The sequence below is a fragment of the Puma concolor genome, chromosome D1, assembly GCF_028749965.1.
Source record: "Puma concolor isolate L17-30 chromosome D1, mPumCon1.1.hap2, whole genome shotgun sequence".
Lineage (NCBI taxonomy): Eukaryota > Metazoa > Chordata > Mammalia > Carnivora > Felidae > Puma > Puma concolor.
In genome coordinates, this window is record NC_141676.1 from 115,037,640 (window position 1) to 115,064,111 (window position 26,472).

Consider the following 26,472-nt stretch of genomic DNA (forward strand, 5'->3'; position numbering starts at 1 on the left):
GAAAAACAGAATTAACATATGATCCAGTAATCCCACTAATGGGTATTTACCCAACAAAAATGAACACAAGAATTTGAAAAGATACATGCAGACATGCAGACACCCCTATGTTTACTGCAGCATTATTTACAAAAGCCAACATAGGGAAGCAACCCAAGTGTCCTCCCATACATAAATGGATAAATAAAATGTGGTATATGTATACCTTCTTGTTAAAGTGTCTAATCAAGTATTTTTTAAAAATTTGGAATGCTTGTCTTCTCATTATTAGTTATACTTCAAAAAATTTCTACATACATGTTCCTTTGTGGAGTATGTCTAGTTAATCTTTCTTCTGTCTGTGGCTTACATTTTATATTCAAAACAGTATAATCAATTTGGGGGTAATTTTTATATGTTTGGAGATACAGGTGTAGGTTTTTAATTAATTTTTTTTGGCTTTGGCTCTTCAATTGCTCTATACTATTAAAGAGATTTTCCGTTCTCCCTTTTAATTGACATAGTATATTTGGTGAAAATCAATTGATCATACATCTGTGGGTCTTTTCCTGGACTTTATTACATTCCATTGAGCTATATATCTATTTTTATACCAATACCATAGTGCTTCGATTGTATCCTCCTAACAGTTCCTGAAATCATGCTGAGTAAGATCTTTCATTTCATTCTTTTCCAATACTATTTAGCATACACTAGGTCTTTTGTATTTTTGCAAAAAAAAAAAAAAAAATTAGAAGCAAATGTTAGTCACTACAAAAGATTATGTAGTGGTTCCGATTGGGGTTGTTTTGAACTTCTCAATTAATTTGGAAAGAATTAACATCTTAACAATACTGGGTCTCCGGATACATGAACACAGTACACCTTTCAGCGCATCTTTCCATTTATTTGACTCTTGTTTACTGTCACTCTTCAAAGCTTTGTGGTTTTCAATGTGTACAAAAGTGTTACACATTTTTGGTCAATTTCATCCTGAAATTGCAAGTAGTACTTTTAATTTCAATTTTCAATAGTTTGTTTCCAGAATATGTATCATTTTGACATACTTACTCTGTATCCCACAACCTTGCTAAATTTAAATGTTCTTACTAGCTCTGGAACTTTTTGTACATTCTGTAAGACGTTGAAAATAGATAACCATAAGTTCTGCAAATAAATACAGATTTCCTTCTTCTTTTCCAGCCTTATCTTTTTTTTTTTTTTTTTTTAACTTGTCATGCTAGCTAGACCCTTCAGCCCAATGCTGAATAGAAGCAGTGAGAAAGGACCTTGATGCCTTATTCCTGGTCTTAAGAGGAAAGCATTCAGTCCTTTACTATTATGTTAGCACAGCTTTTTCATGGATGCCCTTTATCTGGTTGAGAAGGTCCATTAATCCTGATTTGCTGAAAATTTTAATCATGACTGGTCGCTGACTTTTGTCTAATGTCTTTTCTGTGTCTATTGAGATAAACATGTAATTTCTTATTAGTCTACTAAAATGATAATTAACATTGTTTTTTTTTAATTCAACCTAACTTGTGTTCTTAGAGTAAATCCCACTTAGAATCCATTTTTACATTTTGTTGAATTTTGTATTTTTGCAAAAACAATTAGAAACAAATGTTCAATTTGCTAATATCTTGTTAAGTTTTGAGTCTATATTCAAGGAAGTTAATCTACAGATTTCTTCCATTACAATACCTCTGTTAGCTTTTGCAATCAGGCCATGCTGGTCTCAGAAAGTGTAGTGAAATATTCCTGCCTCTTCTATTTTCTGAAAGTGTTTACACAGAGTTGGTATTATTTCTTAAGTATTTATTACATTTCAGCAGTAAACTCTAAGAGTTATGGGAACTTTAATAAAATTCAACTTCTTTAGGGGCGCCTGGGTGGCGCAGTCAGTTAAGCGTCCGACTTCAGCCAGGTCACGATCTCGCGGTCCGTGAGTTCGAGCCCCGCGTCAGGCTCTGGGCTGATGGCTCGGAGCCTGGAGCCTGTTTCCGATTCTGTGTCTCCCTCTCTCTCTGCCCCTCCCCCGTTCATGCTCTGTCTCTCTCTGTCCCAAAAATAAATAAAAAACGTTGAAAAAAAAATTTAAAAAAAAAAATAAAAAAAAAATTCAACTTCTTTAATAGGGAGTAGAGGCTCTCTGTCTCTCCTTGAGTGAGCTTTGGTAGTGTGTATCTTTCAAGAAATTCATAAAAGTCATCTCAGTTGTTGAATTTATCAGCATAAAGTTGTTTAAGATATTCTATTATCCTTTGAATGTCTGTAGAAACGTAGTGATGTCCCTATCTTATTCCTGATACTGGTAACTTCTGACTTCCTTATTTCCTCGTCTTTCTTTTGGACTAACTAAGTAAAGCATATGTTTCCATCTTATGTCCTATATAGACTCATCATGCATACCTCTGTGATATTTGTATTTGTTGCATTGGGATTTATAGTATACATCTTTTTTTTTTTTTTTTAATTTGCATCCAAGTTAGTTAGCATATAATGCAATAATGATTTTGGGAGTAGAATCCAGTGATTCATCCCCTACATATAACACCCAGTGCTCATCCCAACAAGTGTCCTCCTTAATGCCCCTTGCCCATTTAGCCCATCCCCCCCACCCTCAACACCTCCAGCAACCCTCAGTTTGTTCTCTATATTTAGTAGTCTCTTATGTTTTGTCCCCCTCCTTGTTTTTATATTATTTTTGCTTCCCTTCCCTTATGTTCATCTGTTTTATTTTTTACATTCCACATATGAGTGAAGTCCTTTGATACTTGTCTTTCTCTAATTGCACTTAGAATACCCTCTAGTTCCATCCACATTGTTGCACATGGCAAGATTTAATTATTTTTGATTGCCGAGTAATACTCCATTGTATATATATACCACATCTTCTTTATCCATTCATCTGTTGATGGACATTTGGGCTCTTTCCATATTTTGGCTATTGTCAATAGTGCTGCTATAAACACTGGGATGCATGTGTTCCTTTGAAACAACATACCTGTATTCCTTGGATAAATACCTAGTAGTACAATTGCTGGGTCATAGGGTAGTTCTATTTTCAATTTTTTAAGGAACTTCCATACTGTTCTCCAGAGTGGTTGCACCAGTTTGCATTCACGTCAGCAGGGCAAAAGGGTTCCTCTTTCTCCACATCTTCACCAACATCTGTCATTGCCTAAGTTGTTAATGTTAGCCATCGTGACAGGTATGAGGGGGCTATCTCATTGTGATTTTAATTTGTATTTCCCTGATAATGAGTGATGTTGAGCATTTTTTTCATACGTCTGTGGCTGAGACCGGGTCGAGCAACGGCTCCCTGTTGACTCAGCCAACCCGGTGGTTCCCCCTCCCATTCCCCCACTTGCAAGGGCATACGAAAGCCTGTCAAGGCTGAGAAAGTTAATTCCTGAAGCCTGTGGTCTGTGGGTGTTGGCAGTAATGTCACCCCCCACCCCTTTTCTACCCCGGGTCAAACAGAAACAAACATGGGAACTGTGTTTTGCTAGCAATCTATCAACAAGGTCTTGCTGTGACCCGTTTATTAAGTTCACAAGGTACACAGAACTAAATGTTTTGGCTGGCAGTGATCATGTGAAACCTGTTTATTCTTAGAATGACCTGATCCATAAGAGTCTTATAAAAGATTGTGTACAGCAACAATAAAGCCGTCACTTGGGCCATCAGCCCAGGGGACCCTCCTGTTCCCAAACTGGCTTCTCTTCTCTTTTTCTTACACTCCCCTACCCTCAGGACCCTGATCTCGGTGTTTGTTGCGCCGGTCGCAACATACATCGGTTGGCCATCTGGATGTCTTCTTTGGAGAAGTGTCTTCATGCCTTTTGCCCATTGCTTCACTGGGTTATTTGTTTTGGGGAGTGTTGAGTTTGATAAGTTCTTTATAGATTTTGGATACTAACCCTTTATCTGATAAGTCATTTGCAAATATCTTCTCCCATTCCGTAGGTTGCTTTTAGTTTTGGTGACTGTTTTCTTTGCTGTGCAGAAATTTTTATCTTTATGAAGTCCCAGTAGTTCATTTTTGCTTTCGTTTCCCTTGCCTCCAGAGATGTGTTGAGTAAGAAGGTGCTGCATCCAGTGTCAAAGAGGTTTTTGCCTGCTTTCTCCACTAGGATTTTGATGGCTTCCTTACATTTAGGTCATTCACCCATTTTGAGTTTATTTTTGTGTATGGTGTAAGAAAGTGGTCCAGGTTCAATATTCTGCATGTCGCTGTCCAGTTTTCTCAACCCCATTTGCTGGAGAGATTGTCTTTTTTCCATTGGATATTCCTTCCTGCTTTGTCAAAGATAAGTTAGCCATATGTTTGTGGGTGCACTTCTGGGTTGTGTATTCTGTTCCATTGATCTAAGTGTCTGTTTTTGTGCCAGTACCATACTGTCTTGATGATTACAGCTTTGTAATACAGCTTGAAGTCCTGGATTGTGATGCTTCCTGCTCTGGTGTTCTTTTTCAGGATTGCTTTGGCTATTTGGGGTCTTTTCTGGTTCCAGAAAAATTTTAGCCTTGTTTGTTCTAGCTGTGTGAAGAATGCTGGTGTCATTTTGATAGGGGTTGCATTGAATATGTATATTGCTTTGGGTAGTATCAACATTTTAACAGTATTTGTTCTACCAATTCATGACCTTGGAATGTCTTCCAATTTTTTTGTGTGTCTTCTTCAATTTCTTTCATAAGCTTTCTACAGTTTTCAGTGTATAGATTTTTAACCTCTTTGGTTAGGTTTATTCCTAGGTATTTTATGGGTTTTGGTGCAACTGTAAATGGGATCGATTCCTTGATTTCTCTTTCTGCTGCTTCACTGTTGGTGTATAGAAATACAACCGATTTCTGTGCACTAATTTCACAACCTGCAATTGTGCTGAATTCATGGATCAGTTCTAGCAGTGTTTTGGTAGAATCTTTTGGGTTTTCCACACAGAGTATCATGTCATCTGCAAAGGATGAAAGTTTGACTTCCTCCTTGACTATGTGGATGCCTTTTATTTCTTTGTGTTGTCTGACTGTTGAGGCTAGGACTTCCAATACTATGTTGAATAACAGTGGCAAGTGTAACATCCCTGTTGTGTTCCTGACCTTAAGGGAAAAGCTCTTAGTTCTTCCCCACTGAGGATGATATTAGCTGTGGGTCTTTTGTATATGACTTTTATAATCTTGAGGTATGATCCTCTATCCCCACTTTCTTAAGGGTTTTTAATCAAGAAGGGATGCTATATTTTGTCATGTGCTTTCTCTGTATCTACTGAGAGGATCTCTTTTCTTTTACTGATGTGATGAATCACATTGATTTGTGAATATTGAACTAGCCCTTCATTGCAGGTATAAGTCCCATTTGATCGTGGTGAATAATTCTTTTAATGTATTGTTGGATCTGGTTGGCTAGTGTCTTGTTGAGAATTTTTGCGTCCATGTTCATCAGGGAAATTGGTCTATACTTCTCATTTTTAGTGGGGTCTATGTCTGGTTTTGGAATCAATGTAATACTGGCCTCATAGAATGTCTTTGGCAGTTTCCCTTCCATTTCTAGGTTTTGGAACAGCTTCAAAAAGTAGGTGCTAACACTTCTTTAAATGTTTGGTAGAATTCCCCCTGGAAAGCTGTCAGGCCCTGGACTCTTGTTTTTTGAGAGAATTTTGACTACTAATTCAATTTCTTTACTGGTTATGGCTCTATTCAAATTTTCTATTTCTTCTTGTTTCACTTTTGGTAATTTATGTTTCTACTAATTTGTCCACTTCTTCCAGGTTGCCTAATTTATTGGCACATAATTGGTCATAATGTCTCTTATTATTGTTTGTATTTCTGAAGTGTTGGTTGTGATCTCTCCTCTTTCATTCCTGATTTTATTTATTTTCCTTTTTCTTTTTATCAAACTGGCTAGAAGTTTATCAATTTTGTTAATTCTTTCAAAGAACCAGCTCTGGGTTACATTGATCTGTTCTGTTTTATATTTTATTTTATTTTATTTTGGGGGCAGCAGTATTGATTTCTGTTCTAATCTTTATTATTTCCTATTTCTTCTGCCAGTTTGGGGTTTTATTTGCTTCTCTTTTCTAGCTCTGTAGGGGTAAGGTTAGGTTGTGTATCTGGGACCTTTCTTCCTTCTTTAGGAAGGCCTGGATTGCTATATACTTTCCTCTTCTGATCACCTTTGCTGCACATCAGAGGTTTTGGGCTGTGGTGTTATTATTTTCATTGGCTTCCATGTACCTGTTAATTTTCTCTTTAACTTCTTGGTTAACTCATTCATTCTTTAACAGAATGTTCCTTAATCTTCAAGTATTTGTTGTTTTTCCAATTTTTTTCTTGTAGTTTATCTCAAGTTTCACGGTGTTGTGGTCTGAAAATATGCACGGTATGATCTCAATTTGTACTTTTGTACTTGTTGGGGGCTGATTTGTATCCCAGTATGCAATCTCCTCTGGAGAATGTTCCACATGCACTTGAGAAGAATGTATTCTGCTGCTTCAGGATGAAATGTTCTGAATATATCTTTTAAGTCCATCTGGTTCAATGCGTCATTCAAAGACACTGTTTCATTGTTGATTTTCTGCTTAGATGATCTGTCCACTGCTGTAAGTGGGGAGTCGAAGTCCCCTACTATTATTGTCAGGGAGTTTATGTTTGTAATTGTTTTATATATTTGGGTACTTCCACGTTGGGGGCATAAATGTTTACAATGGTTAGACTCTCTTGGTGTACAGACCCCTTAATTATGATATAATGCCCTTCTTCATCTCTTGTTACAGTCTTTATTTTAAAATACAGATTGTCTGACAGGAGTATGGCAACTCCAGCTTTCCCTTGGCAACCATTAATATGACAGATGGTTCTCCATCCCTTTATTTTCAATCTTAAGGTGTCTTTAGGTCTAAAGTGGGTCTCTTGTAAACAGCATATAGATGAATCTTGTTTTCTTATCCATCTATTACCCTATGTCTTTTGATTGGAGCGTTTAGTCCATTGACATTTAGAGTGAATACTGAAAGATACGAATTTATTGCCATTGTGTTGCCTGTAGAGTTGGAGTTTCTGGTGGTGTTCTCTGTTGCTTTCTAGTCTTTGTTGCTTTTGGTCTTTTTTGTTTTGTTTCATCTTTTCTCCCCTCAGAGACTCCCCTTTGAAATTTCTTGCAGGGCTGGTTGAGTGGTCACAAACTCCTTTAGTTTTTGTTTGTCTGGGAAACTCTTTATCTCTCCTTCTATTTTGAAGACAGCCTTGCTGAATAAAGAATTCTTGGCCACATATTTTTTCCAATTCAGCATGTTGAATATATCCTGCCACTCTTTCTGGTCTGCCATGTTTCTGTGGATAGGTCTGCTGTGAATCTGATCTGTCTTCCCTTATGGGTTAAGGACTTTTTTTCTTTGCTGCTTTCATGATTCTTTGTCTGTATATTTTGTAAATGTGACTACGATATGCCTTGTTGATGGCCCGTTTTTGTTGAATCTAATGGAAGTCTGTGCTTCCTGGATTTTGATGTCTGTGTCTTTCCCCAGGTTAGGAAAGCTTTCCACTATGAGTTGCTCACATAACCCTTCTACCCCTTTTTCTCTCTCTTCATCTTCTGGGACTCCTATGACTCGGATGTTATTCCTTTTTAATTAGTCACTTTGTTCTCTAATTCTTCTATCATGCTCCTTTGCCTTAGTTTCCCTCTTTTTTCCTGCTTCATTATTCTCCGTAAGTTTGTCCTCTACACTGCTGATTCGCTACTCTGCTTCATCCATCCTTGCCACTGTGGCATACATTTGAGATTGCAGCTCAGTTACAACATTTTTTATTTTGCCCTGACTAGACTACTTATTTTATCTCCACAGAAAGGGATTCTATGCTTTTTTCAACCCCAGTTAGTATTCTAGTATTTTTATGATTCTAAATGTGGGTTCAGACATCTTGTTGATATCTGTGTTAAGTCCCTGGCTATTTCTTCCTGTTCTTTCTTTTGTGGTGAATTCCTTCTTTTTGTCATTTTGGAGGAAAAAAAAGAATAAAAAATAAAATTAAAAAAAATTCAAAACAATTCAAAAAAACCAAATAAAGGAAGCTAGATCTTACATGTATTTTCGTCTGGTTGTTGAAATAAGCTTGAAAGAATAGAGAAAAAAGGGATAGAAAATAAAAAAGACAAACCATTAAAAATTAATAGAAAGGTATACAATAAAATAGAATAAAATGAAATAAAGTAAAATAGAATAAACAATTCACAAAAAAATAAAAATATGGAGTATATAGTAAAAGAAATTTTAAAACTTTTTCATAAAAACAGAAAATGAAAATAATTTTTTTCTCTTTTTGCATCCAAGAATAAGAAAAAAAAAGGACTTGATGGACCAGTGCATAGAATGAAATTACATTCAGTTTCCCCTAGAAATCTAACTATGAAGCACTTTATAGTCTGTGCACTAAGCAGGCAGAGGGACTTGTAGTGGTCTTGTAGAGCATGTTCTTGGAGGGCACAGTTGGGTAAGCACTTGGTGTGATAGCTCCATTCTCCACTAAGTGGTACTGCTTAGGTTACTGGGGTGGATCAGTGTGGTGCGCATGTGCGTGTGCAAGAGAGGTGAAAATGGCATCACCCAGCTTCCCAGTCTCTAACACCAGAATTCTGTGCTCTCACCAAGCAGTCATCAGGCATGCCTCCTTTGTCTCCGGTTTCCATCCACTCCCCGCTTCTACACTGTCCATGTCCATGCTGTCAGCCTGCCAGGCAGTACCTCTCTCCCAAATTTTATGTCAGATGGGGCTGTGCTTCCAAACCCCTCACTTCTGAGAGCCCTGCAGTTTGGACCTGCTCTAACCTTCTGGGGGAGGGTCTCCCTGAGCAATGGCTGGCTGCTGGCTGCCTCCAGGAATGCTCATGCAACCGTGCCATTGCAGAGGTCCAGAGACTGCCACCAGGTGCCAGCCTGCCCTAGAAAAAGTACGCACAACTGTGTAGCAGTAGTGGTTCAGGGACTATGACAAATCACAACACACAAATGGCACCAGGCTTCACTGTACCCTAATGTCCTTGTTCCAACACCACCAAACGTGGCTATTCTCCAGGGTCCATTGGGACCTATGCCCATGGAGAGACCACATAGCCTCTACCAAATGCCTTTCAAGCAGGTGAACCGTTTCTCCCCATGTGCCCCGAGGAGGCTGCCTGTTAATGGGGATTCACCTTTCCTCGCCACCAAAGCTCCACCAGCTATCGAGCTTTGGAGTTTCCAACTCTGTGCTCCCCTGTTTCTAGATTCCTAATAGTGCCGAAACCCTCTCCTTTCTCCCTTTCTTGTTCAACCCTTGTGGATGTTTCCACTCTTTCTCTTTCTCTCCAGCTGCTCTTGGGGGGCATGCTTTTCCTGCACTCCACCCATCTCTGTCCTTTCTCTGCAATAGCTCCCTACCCTCCATGGCTTCTCTCCCCCAGTTCACCTCTTCGGGCCTCATATCTGCTGAGTTCTGTGGCTCAAGTTATGCAGATTGTTCTGTTAATCCTCAGATCAGTTTTCTAGGTGTGCAGGATGGTTTGGTGCTGATCTAGCTGCATTTCAAGGACGAGAGAAGCAGAGAACTTCCACCTGCTCCACCATCTTGGCCCCTCCCTAGTACACACTTTTAACTTACTATGGTCTATCTTCAAATAACAATAAATATTAAGGATGCTAATAAAACTTCAAATAATATTAATGAAACTTCACATATAGCATGAAAGTCTTATAACATTGTACTTCCATTTCCACTGCTAAATTAAGAAAAAAGGACAAAGAGAAGAATAAACTCTAAAGTTAAAATCTCTTCTAAAAAGAAAAAGTATATGTTCTCTTATCATGCACAAAAATGGTATTAAGTTAGGTATACTGAAAGAGAATTCCAAGATACTGGAGATTCTGGGTCTTCACAGGCCCCTGTGCTCTTATGTACATCAGTAGGAACTGATTTCCATTTGTACGTGTATCTAACAGAATTCTAGTTATAAGTGAAGCGAGAGATGAGGAGATGGGGCAATTCCATGCCAGCATTTGATAAGCCTTTGGAGAGGAGTACGTGGAGTTCAATGCTCACAAAGCAGGGGAGTGTCTCTTAGAACAAAGACCACCGTGTAGCTGTGTGATATAAGTAATGAGTAAGTGGCGGACAGGGTGGGAAGAACACAGATGTAGGAAACAGCATGGGGATTGCAGTGTGGGCTCTGACACTTTATAGGATAGCATCCCCTTTCTGCTTTAGTTTTCTAAGTAGAAGGGGGATGATGAGAGCAGAAGATGAGCAAAGGGCTACAAAAGTGCTCTGAACTGGTAAAGTTTATGTAAAACGTGTGCTACTACTTTAATAGAAAAACGCCAATCATTCACTATTAATGATTATCATTCGGTTAAACATTTGATGACTTTTTAAAGCACTATTTGCATGAAGGTAGGTAAATTTTAGAAGAGGGAGCAATGATGGGGGTGGTCATCGACACTGGTGGGTGAGGCAGGGAAGCCTGAAGGTGACCACGGCTCCTACCTGTCTTCACAGAGTTCTGACCACAGACGGCGTGGGCCCGCAGCAGAACCACGTCAATGTCTGACAACATGCAAAGTCAGGGTAACACAGAGTGTGATCACCACAGTCAGGGTTGGGGCCCAGGTGCTGTGGGTGCACCTGGTCTGGAGGACCCACTGTGAGACCCCTGCTGTCAAGGAGACCAGGGCAGGGACAGGAGTAAAGGACACATTGTCCAGCAGAGGAGATCTTAACTCTTAGATGCCCTGAGCCTCGGTAGTGCAGCTCCGTATGTAGAGATGCCCATCTGAACAGAGTGCACTGTTCAGCCAGAAGGATGAAATGATTTTCTATTGTATCTTTTCAATTCTTAGCTTTTAAATTGTAATTTAAAGCCTATGTCCTAATATGAAAAGAAGAGTAACAATATTTTACAGTATTGTTGTCTTTAACAAACATTGTAAGTATTGTCACTTTTTACAAAAGAAGTTTTAGTAGATCATCAGAATCTGTCAAACAAATAAAAGTCATAATTCTCTTAAGTCTTACTCCAATCATGTCAGACACAGTAAAGAAAATGTCAAGTACTGAACTATTTCCTAAATTACATTAAATCATATCACTTAATACAGAACTTGTCACATTCAAATGTAATAAAACATTTAATTTTTATCTTGAAAGAAATGGGATAGTACTGGACCCACAATTTTTGGTAAAACTCATTGGGAAGTAAATGTCAGAAACTATTTTACGGATCTTGTCTTGGTGAAGGTCAGCCTGGTCTCAGCGGAGTCTCATCAGACACCCGGACACATCTCAAGACACTCTCTGGGGTATAATATAAATGTGCTTTGCAAAACATACTTTCATCCTCGGAAAGAAGTTTAATCAATTTGTTTTCAATATCACTGTTTTTGAAATACTTTTTGGCAAATTACAAAAAGTATTTCAAAAACAGTGATATTTTAGAGGCTGTATATCTCACTTCCAAGTGTAACACACAAACCTTCATTTAATACATTAATGAAGATTGTCTACACCCTAAACTCACCGTAATGAAGAAGTCATCCGGCCCTGGTGCTGTGCCAAGCGTGCAAACACTGAGTAGAGCTCAGTGAGCCAAAGAAGAGAAAGACTTGCTATCAAGAATGAAAAATCTATGACCTCGCGAAAAACACCATCCCTTGGTCCTACTCAAGGGAAATGTTCACATAATAAAGCCCATTGAATTTTTTATCTTTCAATATGGTCTTAATGTAAGCCACATTATTATACAATTATAAAAAATATTTCTTCATTTTTTCGAGTGTTTATGCCCAAATTCACCCAGATGGTTTACAGGCCAGGTATGCCGATTAACACCACATACGACCCGCTCGATTACCCCACTCCAGGCCCTAACCAACTCTTGGTAGGGTGACTACACAATAACGTATGTGGCATCCCTACTTCTGTTAACTCGTTTTGCAGTGTTACCAGTCAGCTACTCCAAAAGCAGCTTTTTACATAAAAGAGTTCTCTTAAAGTAACAGTAACAAAAACAACTAAAGTTTAGAGGGTGCTTGCTCTAAGGTGCCAAGCACTTTACCTATGAGTCAATTTAATTTCCATACAAATCCCTTAGAGTAGGTACCATTATTATCCTTATTTGACAAGTAAGAAAACTAAGTTTAGGGGCACCTGGGAGGCTCAGTGGGTTAAGCACCCGACTCTTGATTTCGGCTCAGGTCATGGTCTCATGGTTTGAGGGATGGAGCCCCCCATGATGCGGAGCCTGCTTGGGATTCTCTGTCTCCCTCTCTCTCTGCTTCTGCCCTGCTGGCATGCGCGCACATGCCGTCTCTCCCTCTCTCTCAAAAGAATGAAATCATGCCATTTACAACAACGTGGATGGAACTGGAAAGTATTATGCTAAGTGAAAGAAGTCAGTCAGAGAAAGACAGATAACATGTTTTCACTCATATGTGGAATTTGAGAAACTTAACAGAAGACAACGGGGTAAGGGAAGGGGAAAAAATGGTGTCAAATAGAGGGCGAGGCAAACCATAAGAGACTCTTAAAGACAGAGAACAAACAGGGTTGCAGGGGGGTAGGGTGGGTTGGGGGATGGGCTAGATGGGGGATGGGCACTGAGGAGGGGACTTGTTGGGATGAGCACTGGGTGTTGTACGTAAGTGATGAACCGTGGGAAATCTACTCTCAAAACAAAGAGCTCACTATAAACTCTGTAGGTTAGCTAACTAGACAATAAACTATATTAGAAAATCATAATAAACTTAAAAAAAAAAGTTTAGAGAGGTTTACGTGACTTGCCCACAGTCACACAGCTCCTAAGTGGCAGACAGACCTATTCCACAGGCCACATTCTTAGCCATTCTGTGTCATTATTTCTACATAAAAATACTCTTATTGCCTACAGATTTTAATCCCAACACCTTTTCTTTGGCTTTTTAAAAGCCTGAAGATCTGACCTAAGCTTAATTCTCTACACTCCGTTGTACACGAGTCCCCCTGAACTCTGTTCTCTACTGTACAAGCGGTGTTCTGCCATCAGTGTTACTCTCCTCCTACACCTAATTCCACTGTAATTAAATGTAATACCATACATCTTGCCCTTAGGCAGCATGTAGTTGGATTTTAAAGAAATACACTCTCAGGAAGATTAAAGTGTTGATAAATTTACATCTTTTACATTTATATGGAAGGGAGACCTGCCTGGGTTCATCTTGACTGTACAACTACTGGTATAATAGTTAAGCCATTTAATACCTCTGTGTCTCTGGTTAGGTCACTTAACACATTCTGCCTCAGGATCCTCACACTAGAATAATGTTAACAGTAGCACCACCTTGTATTGTTAATGTGGTGATTAATGAGCTCATTAACGGAAAGTTCTTCAAAGCTCTTAGAATCCTGTGTTTCCTTGAAATGGTAAGAAGCTTTCATGATAGGTGACGTATCTACTTTAAACTAAAAATCAATTAGATACAACTTCTAGTGTAACATACTATAGCATTTTGATTATGATTGACTCAAGTAGTTGTAGCAACGCCATCTTGTATGTTCAAATAGACCAGACTTTAAGTTGAGCATCAGGGTTTTCCCTATGTTAAGGGTAAACAGTGTCAGGGCATGGGGGGAGAATCAGACTCTTTTCTAAGTTCCTATAGAACCCAGGGACATCTTCTCCAGATGCCAAGTTCTGCAGGGTTCATTTTCTCCAAGTCACTAAAATAAACCTATGGCAGATACTCCAATCATTTTGTTTCTCCCCATGGATCTGTAATACATGGATTTTACTGACATGTGTACATGTCTGTACGTACACACATACATACATGTCACACACATGCTAATTATTCAGCAAGAGACATGATTTCCCTTTCTTCTGCTAAAAGTACCTTGATTTTTTCACCAGATAACCATCCCTCCCTTACTTGCAGTATACACATTAACAGATGAAGCTGAATCTATCTCCAGCTGCTGGGACAGGCATTCAGGCGAAGCCCTAGCCAATGAGAGCTTTGCAAATCCTGCCCAGAGGAACGACCAAGGGACTACACAAGCCAATCATTTTGGATTACAGCTAATCCCAAGATTTTTGCTTGAGTTACCGGGAAAAAGGTTTCTTTTCTGTTGGACTTGGAGCTCAGAGGATAACAAGACTCAGACTGCCAGGATACCACCATGTACAGAGAACCTGCCCCAAAGTGAATTCAACACACATACATGCATATATATACATACACACACACACACACAGACACATGCATACATATATACACATCCACTCATACATACACACATACATATATACACACATACATATAAATGTACACATGCATACATACACACATATATACACATCCATCCACACACACATACATATATACACATATACATACACATGCATACACACATACATATATACACACACATACATACATACACATGCATACATAATACACACATACATACACATATACACACATACATATATACACATATACATATACACGCATGCATACACACATATATACACATCCATCCATCCATGCACACACACATATACATACACATGCATACATGCACACATACATATATATGTATGCATGCATACATATACACACATCATATATACACACACATACATATATACACATCCATCTATACGTACACACATACATATATGCATACACATACATACATATATACACATCCACCCATATGTAGACACGTACATATATACATACACATACATATATACACACATACACACCCATCCATACTTACACACATACATATATACACACACATGCACACATACATATATACACACATGCATATATACGCATCCATCCATACGTATACACATACATATATACACACATATATACACACATGTGCATACACACCTACATGTATACACACATATGCATACATACACATATGTATATACACACACATATACGTATATACACACATACATACACATCTATCCATATGTACACGCACATGTACATATATACACACCCACCCATCCACACATACATATATATATATATACACATACATATACACATACACCCATATATACACATACATATATATACACACATATGCATACATACACATATGTATATACACACACATATACGTATATACACACATACATACACATCTATCCATATGTACACGCACATGTACATATATACACACCCACCCATCCACACATACATATATATATATATATATATACACATACATATACACATACACACATATATACACATACATATATATACACACATACACATTCATATATACACATCCATACACACACACACACAAACATACACACCTATATGCATATATGCACATACACACATATATACACAAACACATGCACACATATACATGTGTGTATGTCTATGCACTCACATACAACGTGCCTAGACAGGTAGATAAACAACACAAGCTAAGATCCTAGTGACAATTTGAAGCCCCTGCCTCAAGGTGACTTCATGTTGGCCCCCCTGAGATCCTCCACTTATATCAGCCAATGAATTCCTACCTGGCTTAAGCTAGCTTGACTTGGATTTTCTATTACTATTAACTGTAAGACTTGACAAATGTATACATAATGGAACAGTCACTTTTTATAAGGGAATAAAAACACGTGTCCTTAATTGGGCTTACCTTTTGGTTTAGTAAAGCGCTGGCCAGTTTCTGTACTTCTGAACTCAGTAAGGTAGCCCCTCTGATGACTTTGCTGAGAGCGGCAAGAGACTGGTGGACGGTCTGCACTAAGCGAATGGCATTGAACTGTTCCAGGACGATGAAGGACAGTACTGGAGACCCTTGTCGATCGTTAGGAGGACACACCTTCTGATGAATCAGGTTGGAGTTCTAAAAGAACAGTATGCCATGTCATCCTTCTGGAAACGTGGCATAAACTACTGACACCATAACACTTCACAAGGTACTAAGATCCTCTGTGGTCCCACTCGGTTTTGAAACCCTGGTGTCTTAAGGTGGCCGCATGTGTTACATGTGGAACCACACAGGAAAGGGGTAGGCAGGGGTCTGGGGGAGCCACACGGAGCAGCAGTGGTCTGCACAGGAGCAAGAATGGGGATCGATGGCCCCTCTGAGCCAATGCAGACAGCACAGTACAGCTACACTGTGAATACACAGAGAAGACATCACGCTTTCAGACAAATGTCAATGGATATTTAATTCAAATACGTATGAGCTAAAATCACCATGAATAAATTACAACATCCAAACAGCATAATTTGTGGTGAAACTACTGAGGGATTACAGTCGTATCTTTAGTCAGCTGATTATTTTAGGGAAAGCCTTTTTCTAATGACTAAATACATTTGAGTAAATTGTGTTCCTTTGAAGAATGGCTTTGACATTTTAAAGTTCATCTTGTCATTAAAAAGCTAAGTGTATTCAGAGAAAATCATTATGTGATTATGGAGCTGCTGGGGGAAATGGTTATGGATACTTTAAATCTTAACTATGAAGCAAGGATTATCTTTTAGACAAGGAAACCTACCCTAACTCGGCACAAAATAGGTGCAAATCCAGGATTTTGTATTTTAACTGAAATAATTTTCTAACTAGGATACTATATTAGACTTAAGTAAAATGACACACGAAGTAGTATTTTGTTTTTAACAGAGATTTTAGAAGATGGTTCTCTCTCAGAGTATTTTTGTCACCCATGGAAATTCTAGCATTGACTAGGCCAAAGGTTAGCAATTTTTCCCACGAAGGTCCAGAGAGCAAACACACCAGGCTTTGTGGGTCCTAAGTTCTCTGTCATAATTACTCAAATATGCTGTTGTGGTGTTGAAGTGGCCACAGACAGCACAGAAATGAAAAGACAAGGCAGGGTTTCAATAAAACTATTTCCAGAAAATGAGGGTAGGTGTGTCCCTTGGGCAGTACTTTGCCAGGCTCTGGGGGACATTATCACTGACTCATGCATTGGTCTATGTGACATCAAGGTCCTGTGAGATACGTGACTCGATGACGTTGGTAAGACTGCGTTACCCGCGGTGTTTACAACAATGACCAACAAGTGCACAGAGGCGGTGGTTGTTCCTGGTCACATGGCCATGTCTTTGTCCAACATACTTTTTCTAGGATAAGGAAGATATTGAAAGACTCAACATACAATCATTTTAAAGAGCCAAAAAACAAACTAGAAACAGACACAACAGATAGGTAGTTCTACAAAGGTTACAGAAAAGGGGGTAATATCTTCATTTCCATGCGGTAGTAAGTTCACTTTCATCCTCTGGTAATTCTTCATTCTTCTCCAGATAATTATTTCCTAAAATCTTTCTGGGGCAGAAACCACCTTTCCTGAGTCTTAGTCCCTATGATTAAGCCCAAACCAAGAGTTTACTCAACTCAAAGACAGAAATCAGTGTGTGACTTAGGGTTTCAGTTAACGGAGTGCTTCATTCTCGCGATCACGGAGAGGCTCGGGGAGAGCACACGGCTAACGAGAGACAGTCCAGGGCCACGCAGATCCCACTGGGCCTCCGGATAAGAGACAATGGTTTCTTTCCAGCAGCCGGAAACTAGGAGACCCCAAGGTAGAGAACAGGTGCAGTGGTTCTGGGACAACAGGGGGACGGCTCTTTCTGTCTCTCTCTCTCTCTCTCTCTCACACACACACACACACACACACACACACACGTAACACATATATAAGCATGTTCCTAATCAGACACACGTAGATTAACACGTACATGTAATCTACATACAAACCCATTCCTAATCAGACACACGTATGTACTGCATACATGTAATGCATATAAGTATAAATGCATTCTTAATGAGAAAGGTCCAAAGTTTGAAATTCCTGGAAGAAACTATGTCTCTCCAGAAGTGGATTTCTGACAAGATTGTGGAAGGGAAAGGGGAGGAAGGGAACAAAAAAGGAAATAAAATAGAACTAAGTTCTAAGAGGAAGTTCAAGGGCAGAAAGATCCAACAGCCCATTACCAGGTCAGAGGGCTGCTCTGTCATTTCATTTCACTGGTCAAACACAGCTTTACTAAACATGGTAACGACTGACTATTCCTAGGATCTATGCCAAGGTCCTGAATGAACCAAAGGAATCCAAACCAGCCACATGTATTTATTTATTTAGTTTTAATTTTTTTTTAAAGTTTATTTATTTTTGAGAGAGAGAGAGACAGACCATGAATGGGGGAGGGGCAGAGAGAGAGTGAGACACAGAATCCAAAGCAGGCTCCAGGCTCTGAGAGGTCAGCACAGAGCCCGACGCGAGGCTCGAACTCACAGACCGCGGGATCACGACCTGAGCTAAAGTCGGACGCTCAACTGAATGAACCACCCAGGCATCCCCAAACCAGCCACAGTCTTTTTTTTTCAATATATGAAATTTATTGTCAAATTGGTTTCCATACAACACCCAATGCCATCCCAAAAGGTGCCCTCCTCAGTACCTATCACCCACCCTCCCCTCCCTCCCACCCCCTATCAACCTTCAGTTTGTTCTCAGTTTTTAAGAGTCTCTTATGCTTTGGCTCTCTCCCACTCTAACCTCTTTTATCTTTTTCCTTCCCCTCCCCCATGGGTTTCTGTTAAGTTTCTCAGTATCCACATAAGAGTGAAAACATATGGTATCTGTCTTTCTCTGTATGGCTTATTTCACTTAGCATCACACTCTCCAGTTCCATTCATGTTGCTACAAAGGGCCCTATTTCATTCTTTCTCATTGCCACGTAGTACTCCATTGTGTATATAAACCGCAATTTCTTTATCCATGCATCAGTTGATGGACATTTCGGCTCTTTCCATAATTTGGCTATTGTTGAGAGTGCTGCTATAAACATTGGGGTACAAGTGCCCCTATGCATCAGTACTCCTGTATCCCTTGGGTAAATTCCTAGCAGTGCTACTGCTGGATCATAGGGTAGGTCTATTTTTAATTTTCTGAGGAACCTCCACACTGTTTTCCAGAGTGACTGCACCAATTTGCATTCCCACCAACAGTGCAAGAGGGTTCCCGTTTCTCCACATCCTCTCCAGCATCTATAGTCTCCTGATTTGTTCATTTTGGCCACTCTGACTGGCGTGAGGTGATATCTGAGTGCGGTTTTGATTTGTATTTCCCTGATGAGGAGCAACATTGAGCATCTTTTCATGTGCCTGTTGGCCATCCGGATGTCTTCTTTAGAGAAGTGTCTATTCATGTTTTCTGCCCATTTCTTCACTGGGTTATTTGTTTTTCGGGTGTGGAGATTGGAGAGGTCTTTATAGATTTTGGATACTAGCCCTTTGTCTGATATGTCATTTGCAAATATCTTTTCCCATTCCGTTGGTTGCCTTTTAGTTTTGTTGACTGTTTCCTTTGCTGTGCAGAAGCTTTTTATCTTCATAAGGTCCCAGTAATTCATTTTTGCTTTTAATTCCCTTGCCTTTGGGGATGTGTCAAGGAAGAGATTGCTACGGCTGAGGTCAGAGAGGTCTTTTCCTGCTTTCTCCTCTAGGGTTTGGATGGTTTCCTGTCTCACATTCAGGTCCTTTATCCATTTTGAGTTTATTTTTGTGAATGGTGTGAGAAAGTGGTCTAGTTTCAACCTTCTGCATGTTGCTGTCCAGTTCTCCCAGCACCATTTGTTAAAGAGACTGTCTTTTCTCCATTGGATGTTCTTTCCTGCTTTGTCAAAGATTAGTTGGCCATATGTTTGTGGGTCTAGTTCTGGGGTTTCTATTCTATTCCATTGGTCTGTGTGTCTGTTTTTGTGCCAATACCATGCTGTCTTGATGATGACAGCTTTGTAGTAGAGGCTAAAGTCTGGCATTGTGATGCCTCCCGCTTTGGTCTTCTTCTTCAAAATTACTTTGGCTACTCGGGGCCTTTTGTGGTTCCATATGAATTTTAGGATTCCTTGTTCTAGTTTCGAGAAGAATGCTGGTGCAATTTTGATTGGGATTGCATTGAATGTGTAGATAGCTTTGGGTAGTATTGACATTTTAACAATATTTATTCTTCCAATCCATGAGCAGGGAATGTCTTTCCATTTCTTTATATCTTCTTCAATTTCCTTCATAAGCTTTCTATAGTTTTCAGCATACAGATCTTGTACATCTTTGGTTAGATTTATTCCTAGGTATTTTATGCTTCTTGGTGCAATTGTGAATGGGATCAGTTTCTTTATTTGTCTTTCTGTTGCTTCATTGTTAGTGTATAAGAATGCAACTGATTTCTGTACATTGATTTTGTATCGTGCAACTTTGCTGAATTCATGTATCAGTTCTAGCAGACTTTTGGTGGAGTCTGTCAGATTTCCCATGTATAGTATCATGTCATCTGCAAAAAGTGAAAGCTTGACTTCATCTTTGCCAATTTTGATGCCTTTGATTTCCTTTTGTTGTCTGACTGCTGATGCTAGAACTTCCAACACTATGTTAAACAACGGTGGTGAGAGTGGACATCCCTGTCGTGTTCATGATCTCAGGGAAAAAGCTCTCAGTTTTTCCCCATTGAGGATGATGTTAGCTGTGGGCTTTTATAAATGGCTTTTATGAACTTTAAGTATGTTCCCTCTATCCCGACTTTCTCAAGGGTTTTTATTAAGAAAGGGTGCTGAATTTTGTCAAATGCCTTTTCTGCATCGATTGACAGGATCATATGGTTCTTATCTCTTCTTTTAATGTGATGTATCACGTTGATGGATTTGCGAATGTTGAACCAGCCCTGCATCCCAGGAATGAATCCCACTTGATCATGGTGAATAATTCTTTTTATATGCTGTTGAATTTGATTTGCTAGTATCTTATTGAGAATTTTTGCATCCATATTCATCAGGGCTATTGGCCTGTAGTTCTTTTTTACTGGGTCTCTGTCTGGTTTAGGAATCAAAGTAATACTGGCTTCATAGAATGAGTCTGGAAGTTTTCCTTCCCTTTCTATTTCTTGGAATAGCTTGAGAAGGATAGGTACTATCTCTGCTTTAAATGTCTGGTAGAATTCCCCAGGGAAGCCATCTGGTCCTGGACTCTTATTTGTTGGGAGATTTTTGATAACCGATTCCATTTCTTCGCTGGTTATGGGTCTGTTCAAGCTTTCTATTTCCTCCTGATTGAGTTTTGGAAGAGTGTGGGTGTTCAGGAATTTGTCCATTTCTTCCAGGTTGTCCAATTTGTTGGCATATAATTTTTCATAGTATTCCCTGATAATTGTTTGTATCTCTGAGGGATTGGTTGTAATAATTCCATTTTCATTCATGATTTTATCTATTTGGGTCATCTCCCTTTTCTTTTTGAGAAGCCTGGCTAGAGGTTTGTCAATTTTGTTTATTTTTTCAAAAAACCAACTCTTGGTTTCGTTGATCTACTCTCCAGTTTTTTTAGATTCTATATTGTTTATTTCTGCTCTGATCTTTATTATTTCTCTTCTTCTGCTGGGTTTAGGCTGCCTTTGCTGTTGTGCTTCTATTTCCTTTAGGTGTGCTGTTAGATTTTGTATTGGGGATTTTTCTTGTTTCTTGAGATAGGCCTGGATTGCAATGTATTTTCCTCTCAGGACTGCCTTCGCTGCATCCCAAAGCGTTTGGATTGTTGTATTTTCATTTTCGTTTGTTTCCATATATTTTTTAATTTCTTCTCTAATTGCCTGGTTGACCCACTCATTCTTTAGTAGGGTGTTCTTTAACCGCCATGCTTTGGGAGGTTTTGCAGACTTTTTCCTGTGGTTGATTTCAAGCTTCATAGCATTGTGGTCTGAAAGTATGCATGGTATGATTTCAATTCTTGTATACTTATGAAGGGCTGTTTTGTGACCCAGTATGTGATCTATCTTGGAGAATGTTCCATGTGCACTCGAGAAGAAAGTATATTCTGTTGCTTTGGGATGCAGAGTTCTAAATAGATCTGTCAAGTCCATCTGATCCAATGTATCATTCAGGGCCCTTGTTTCTTTATTGACCATGTGTCTAGATGACCTATCCATTGCTGTAAGTGGAGTGTTAAAGTCCCCTGCAATTACCACATTCTTACCAATAAGGTTGCTTATGTTTATGTGTAATTGTTTTATATATTTGGGGGCTCCCATATTCGGCGCATAGACATTTATAATTGTTAGCTCTTCCTGATGGTTAGACCCTGTAATTATTATATAATGCCCTTCTTCATCTCTTGTTACAGCCTTTAATTTAAAGTCTGGTTTGTCTGATATAAGTATGGCTACTCCAGCTTTCTTTTGGCTTCCAGTAGCATGATAAATAGTTCTCCATCCCCTCACTCTCAATCTGAAGGTGTCCTCAGGTCTAAAATGAGTCTCTTGTAGACAGCAAATAGATGGGTCTTGTTTTTTTATCCATTCTGATACCCTATGTCTTTTGGGTTGGCACATTTAATCCATTTACATTCAGTGTTATTAGAGAAAGATACGGGTTTAGAGTTATTGCGATGTCTGTATGTTTTATGCTTGTAGCGATGTCTCTGGTACTTTGTCTCACAGGATCCTCCTTAGGATCTCTTGTAGGGCTGGTTTAGTGGTGACAAATTCCTTCAGTTTTTGTTTGTTTGGGAAGACCTTTATCTCTCCTTCTATTCTAAATGACAGACTTGCTAGATAAAGGATTCTCGGCTGCATATTTTTTTCTGATCAACACATTGAAGATCTCCTGCCAATCCTTTCTGGCCTGCCAAGTTTCAAAAGAGAGATCAGTCACGAGTCTTATAGGTCTCCCTTTATATGTTAGGGCACGTTTATCCCTTGCTGCTTTCAGAATTTTCTCTTTATCCTTGTATTTTGCCAGTTTCACTAAGATATGTTGTGCAGAAGATCGATTCAAGTTACGTCTGAAGGGAGTTCTCTGTGCCTCTTGGATTTCAATGCCTTTTTCCTTCCCCAGTTCAGGGAAGTTCTCAGCTATTATTTCTTCAAGTACACCTTCAGCACCTTTCCCTCTCTCTTCCTCCTCTGGGATACCAATTATGCGTATATTATTTCTTTTTAGTGTAACACTTAGTTCTGTAATTTTCCCCTCATACTCCTGGATTTTTTTATCTCTCTTTTTCTCAGCTTCTTCTTTTTCCATAATTTTATCTTCTGGTTCACCTATTCTCTCCTCTGCCTCTTCAATCCGAGCCATGGTCGTTTCCATTTTATTTTGCATCTCGTTTAAAGCGTTTTTCAGCTCCTCCTGACTATTCCTTAGTCCCTTGATCTCTGTAGCAAGAGATTCTCTGCTGTCCTCTATACTGTTTTCAAGCCCAGTGATTAATTTTATGACTATTATTCTAAATTCACTTTCTGTTATATTATTTAAATCCTTTTTGATCAGTTCGTTAGCTGTTGTTATTTCCTGGAGATTCTTTTGAGGGGAATTCTTCCGTTTGGTCATTTTGGATAGTCCCTGGAGTGGTGCGGACCTGCAGGGCACTTCCTCTGTGCTGTCTTGAGTAACCTGCGTTGGGGGGCGGGGCCGCAGTCAGACCCGATGTCTGCCCCCTGCCCACCGCTGGGGCCACAGTCAGACTGGTGTGTGCCTTCTCTTCCCCTCTCCTAGGGCGGGATTCACTGTGGGGTGGCGTGGCCCGTCTGGGCTACTTGCACCCTGCCAGGCTTGTGGTGCTGGGGATCTGGCGTATTAGCTGGGGTGGATAGGCAAGGTGCACGGGGGCGGGAGGGGCAGGCTTAGCTCGACTCTCCTTAGGTGATCCACTTCAGGAGGGACCCTGTGGCAGCAGGAGGGAGTCAGACCCGCTGCCGGAGGGGTGGCTCTGCAGAAGCACAACGTTGGGTGTTTGCGTGGAGCAAGTAAGTTCCCTGGCAGGAACTGGTTCCCTTTGGGATTTTGGCTGGGGGATGGGCGAGGGAGATGGCGCTGGTGAGAGCCTTTGTTCCCCGCCAAACTGAGCTCTGTCGTCCGGGGGCTCAGCAGCTCTCCCTCCCTTTGTCCTCCAGCCTTCCCACTCATGAGCAGAGCTGTTAACTTATAACCTCCCAGATGTTAAGTCCTGCTTGCTGTCAGAACACACTCCATTGGGCCCCTCCGCTTTTGCCAGCCAGACTCGGGGGCTCTGCTTCAGCCACGTCTTAATGTTCATTTCATTTAGTTTAGATCCATTTAGTTTCATTTAGTTCAGTTATGATTAGTTACAATTATTATTAATGGAGCAAGCAGAGCTCAACCGGGATAGGTGGGTGTCATCACCCAATAAACTGCTGAAGAACTAAAGTACAGGGGCAGCCCCGCCAGTGACACTGACAGCAAGCAAGGCCAAGGCTGAACAACAAGGGAGGGGAGCAGCTGTTACATCTTCTGAGAAGAAAACGACAGGAAGCTAGGGAGAGCTAACATAAAAAAAAAAAAAAAAAAAAAGAAAAAAAAGAAAGGAGTTTTTGTTTCAGGTATAAATTATTTGCTAATTTCCCAATGCCTTGAAAATGTCATAGCTTTTTTTTTTTTTTAACGTTTATTTATTTTTGAGACAGAGAGAGACAGAGCATGAATGGGGGAGGGTCAGAGAGAGGGAGACACAGAATCTGCAACAGGCTCCAGGCTCTAAGCTGTCAGCACAGAGCCCGACGAGGGGCCTGAACTCACGAACCGCGAGATCATGACCTGAGCCGAAGTCGGACGCTTAACCGACTGAGCCACCCAGGAGCCTCGAAAATGTCATAGCTTTTATGTACCAACCAAAGATGTCCACAAAAGCAAACCCAGCAATGGTCCCTGGGAGGAAGGCACAGCACTGGCAGATGTCGCTGTGAATGGCCCTTTCCCCGCTTTCCTTACCCCTAGGTTCCCTGGCAGCCATTTTCACATCAAACATGGGTATGCACAATAACATGGTACGTGTTTTTTTGAAAAACCATTTGTCCCCTGTACAAAACAGAACATTAACAAGACCGTATTGACTCCTAGGCAAGAATCTTTCACAGGTGATCTGCCCCGTGACTGCGCCAGGGGAACGCAGCAGACAAGGAAAGGATGACAGAGCCACAAGTCGCACACTGAGAGACTGAACGCAGACCACGGTATCGAAGGACAGGAATGACTAACATTCTAGCATAGGGACTATGTGCCAGGCGCACCATGACTTTCCATGTGAAGTTATCTTGTTACATACTAACAGTTTCAGCAATTCAAAAAGCAGAGAGAGAAGAATGGATTCCGAACGAGGAAAAAACGTCACTGGATCTGAAAATCTCGAACTGGCTGAGCAGTCTTTTCTTCCACGCCCTCCTCAACATGAGGTATTTCTTCACAACAATAAAATGCTTTGGTTTGCTGATGTGTACGACAGACTCTCAGAAACACAAGACAGCACAAGATGCTGGTGTGAGTGCGCGTTGTTTCCAAGTCTGAGAAAAGCCAACATCCTAACGCAGCAAGCGAACTGGTTCATGACTTTCAGAGTAAATGGAGCACTCAGGTTTCAACGGTCAGGGCACAGAGCCAGTGAGAAACCATTCCAACAATGAATGCATTACTTAACAGAGAAGGACAGTCCACAAAGTGCAGTCACTTACAGGACACATACACATGGTTTTTGCAACTGCTCAAAGTAAGAAATAGAGAATTTCAGCTTCTATTTTCTGCCGTAAACAACTATGTTGAATAAAATATTAAAGCATGTTCTTCCACACACCCAAAAGCAACCTTGAGAGAAGGAAGAATTATTCAAACAACGAAGTGCTGAGTATTCAATTTTCATCTTTATTAATTTTATCCCGAATGCAAACACAAGGTATTCTGCATTAGAGATATCACTTACTAATTACCTCACAATAAGAAATAAGTGTGCTGTTACTATCCTTGTACCTTGACCAAGGCCTTCCTTTTGGGGTGGCCAGGTGAGCCAGACGCCCCTGGGTGAGGTACACAGGGGACGGGAGACCGGTCATGCTCTGCTTCTACAGACTTCCTCTTCCCCTCCAAAGACGGAGTTCTAGGAGACGCAATGGGCTTGAATTCTAACCAACACTGTGGTGTGCAAATAAAATCTCTCCAGGAGCCAAGTGATCTAAGAGATGACTCAGTTTTGGGCTTTATCCCTTTTGACCTTTAAAAACACAGAGAGATAATGCTCTGGTCTCTCCAGCAACTTGGGGCTTAGGAACTGAGTCAAGGGTCCTCTCAGAGAAATAAGAGAGGTTTTATCATCCCTTCTGTTCAGAGCAATTTTGTAGACAAATGTCTACAAAGCTAATTCTCATGGTATGTGAAATAAGAATCGGGCTCTTTCTGGGGTGACACGGAGAAATCTAGAAAGGGTTTTTTATGCGCCAGCACTGCAAGTGAGACAACGACAAGCACGACCCTGAGGTCACTGGGGCTGGTGACCCTGAGCTTTCACATTCATAATCACGGGTTGTGAGACCAGACATGAGGTCCACTATCTGGTCAATGGAGAGGATAAAAGACGCCCCCCCCCCCCCAATTAAAATCCTGAATGATTACACTTTCAGCAGAAGAGTCA

At 40.2% G+C, this 26,472-nt stretch overlaps 1 protein-coding gene across 2 annotated transcripts in view; it reads right to left on the minus strand.

The window, feature by feature from the left end:
• DYNC2H1 (dynein cytoplasmic 2 heavy chain 1) overlaps positions 1 to 26,472 on the minus strand; it is a 341,612-nt gene that overhangs the window by 69,961 nt on the left and 245,179 nt on the right. For both annotated transcript variants that reach the window (XM_086679269.1, XM_086679270.1), the window contains one exon: positions 15,679 to 15,888. In XM_086679269.1, the coding sequence (XP_086535395.1) occupies positions 15,679 to 15,888 (210 nt within the window). The remainder of the gene's footprint in view (positions 1 to 15,678; positions 15,889 to 26,472) is intronic.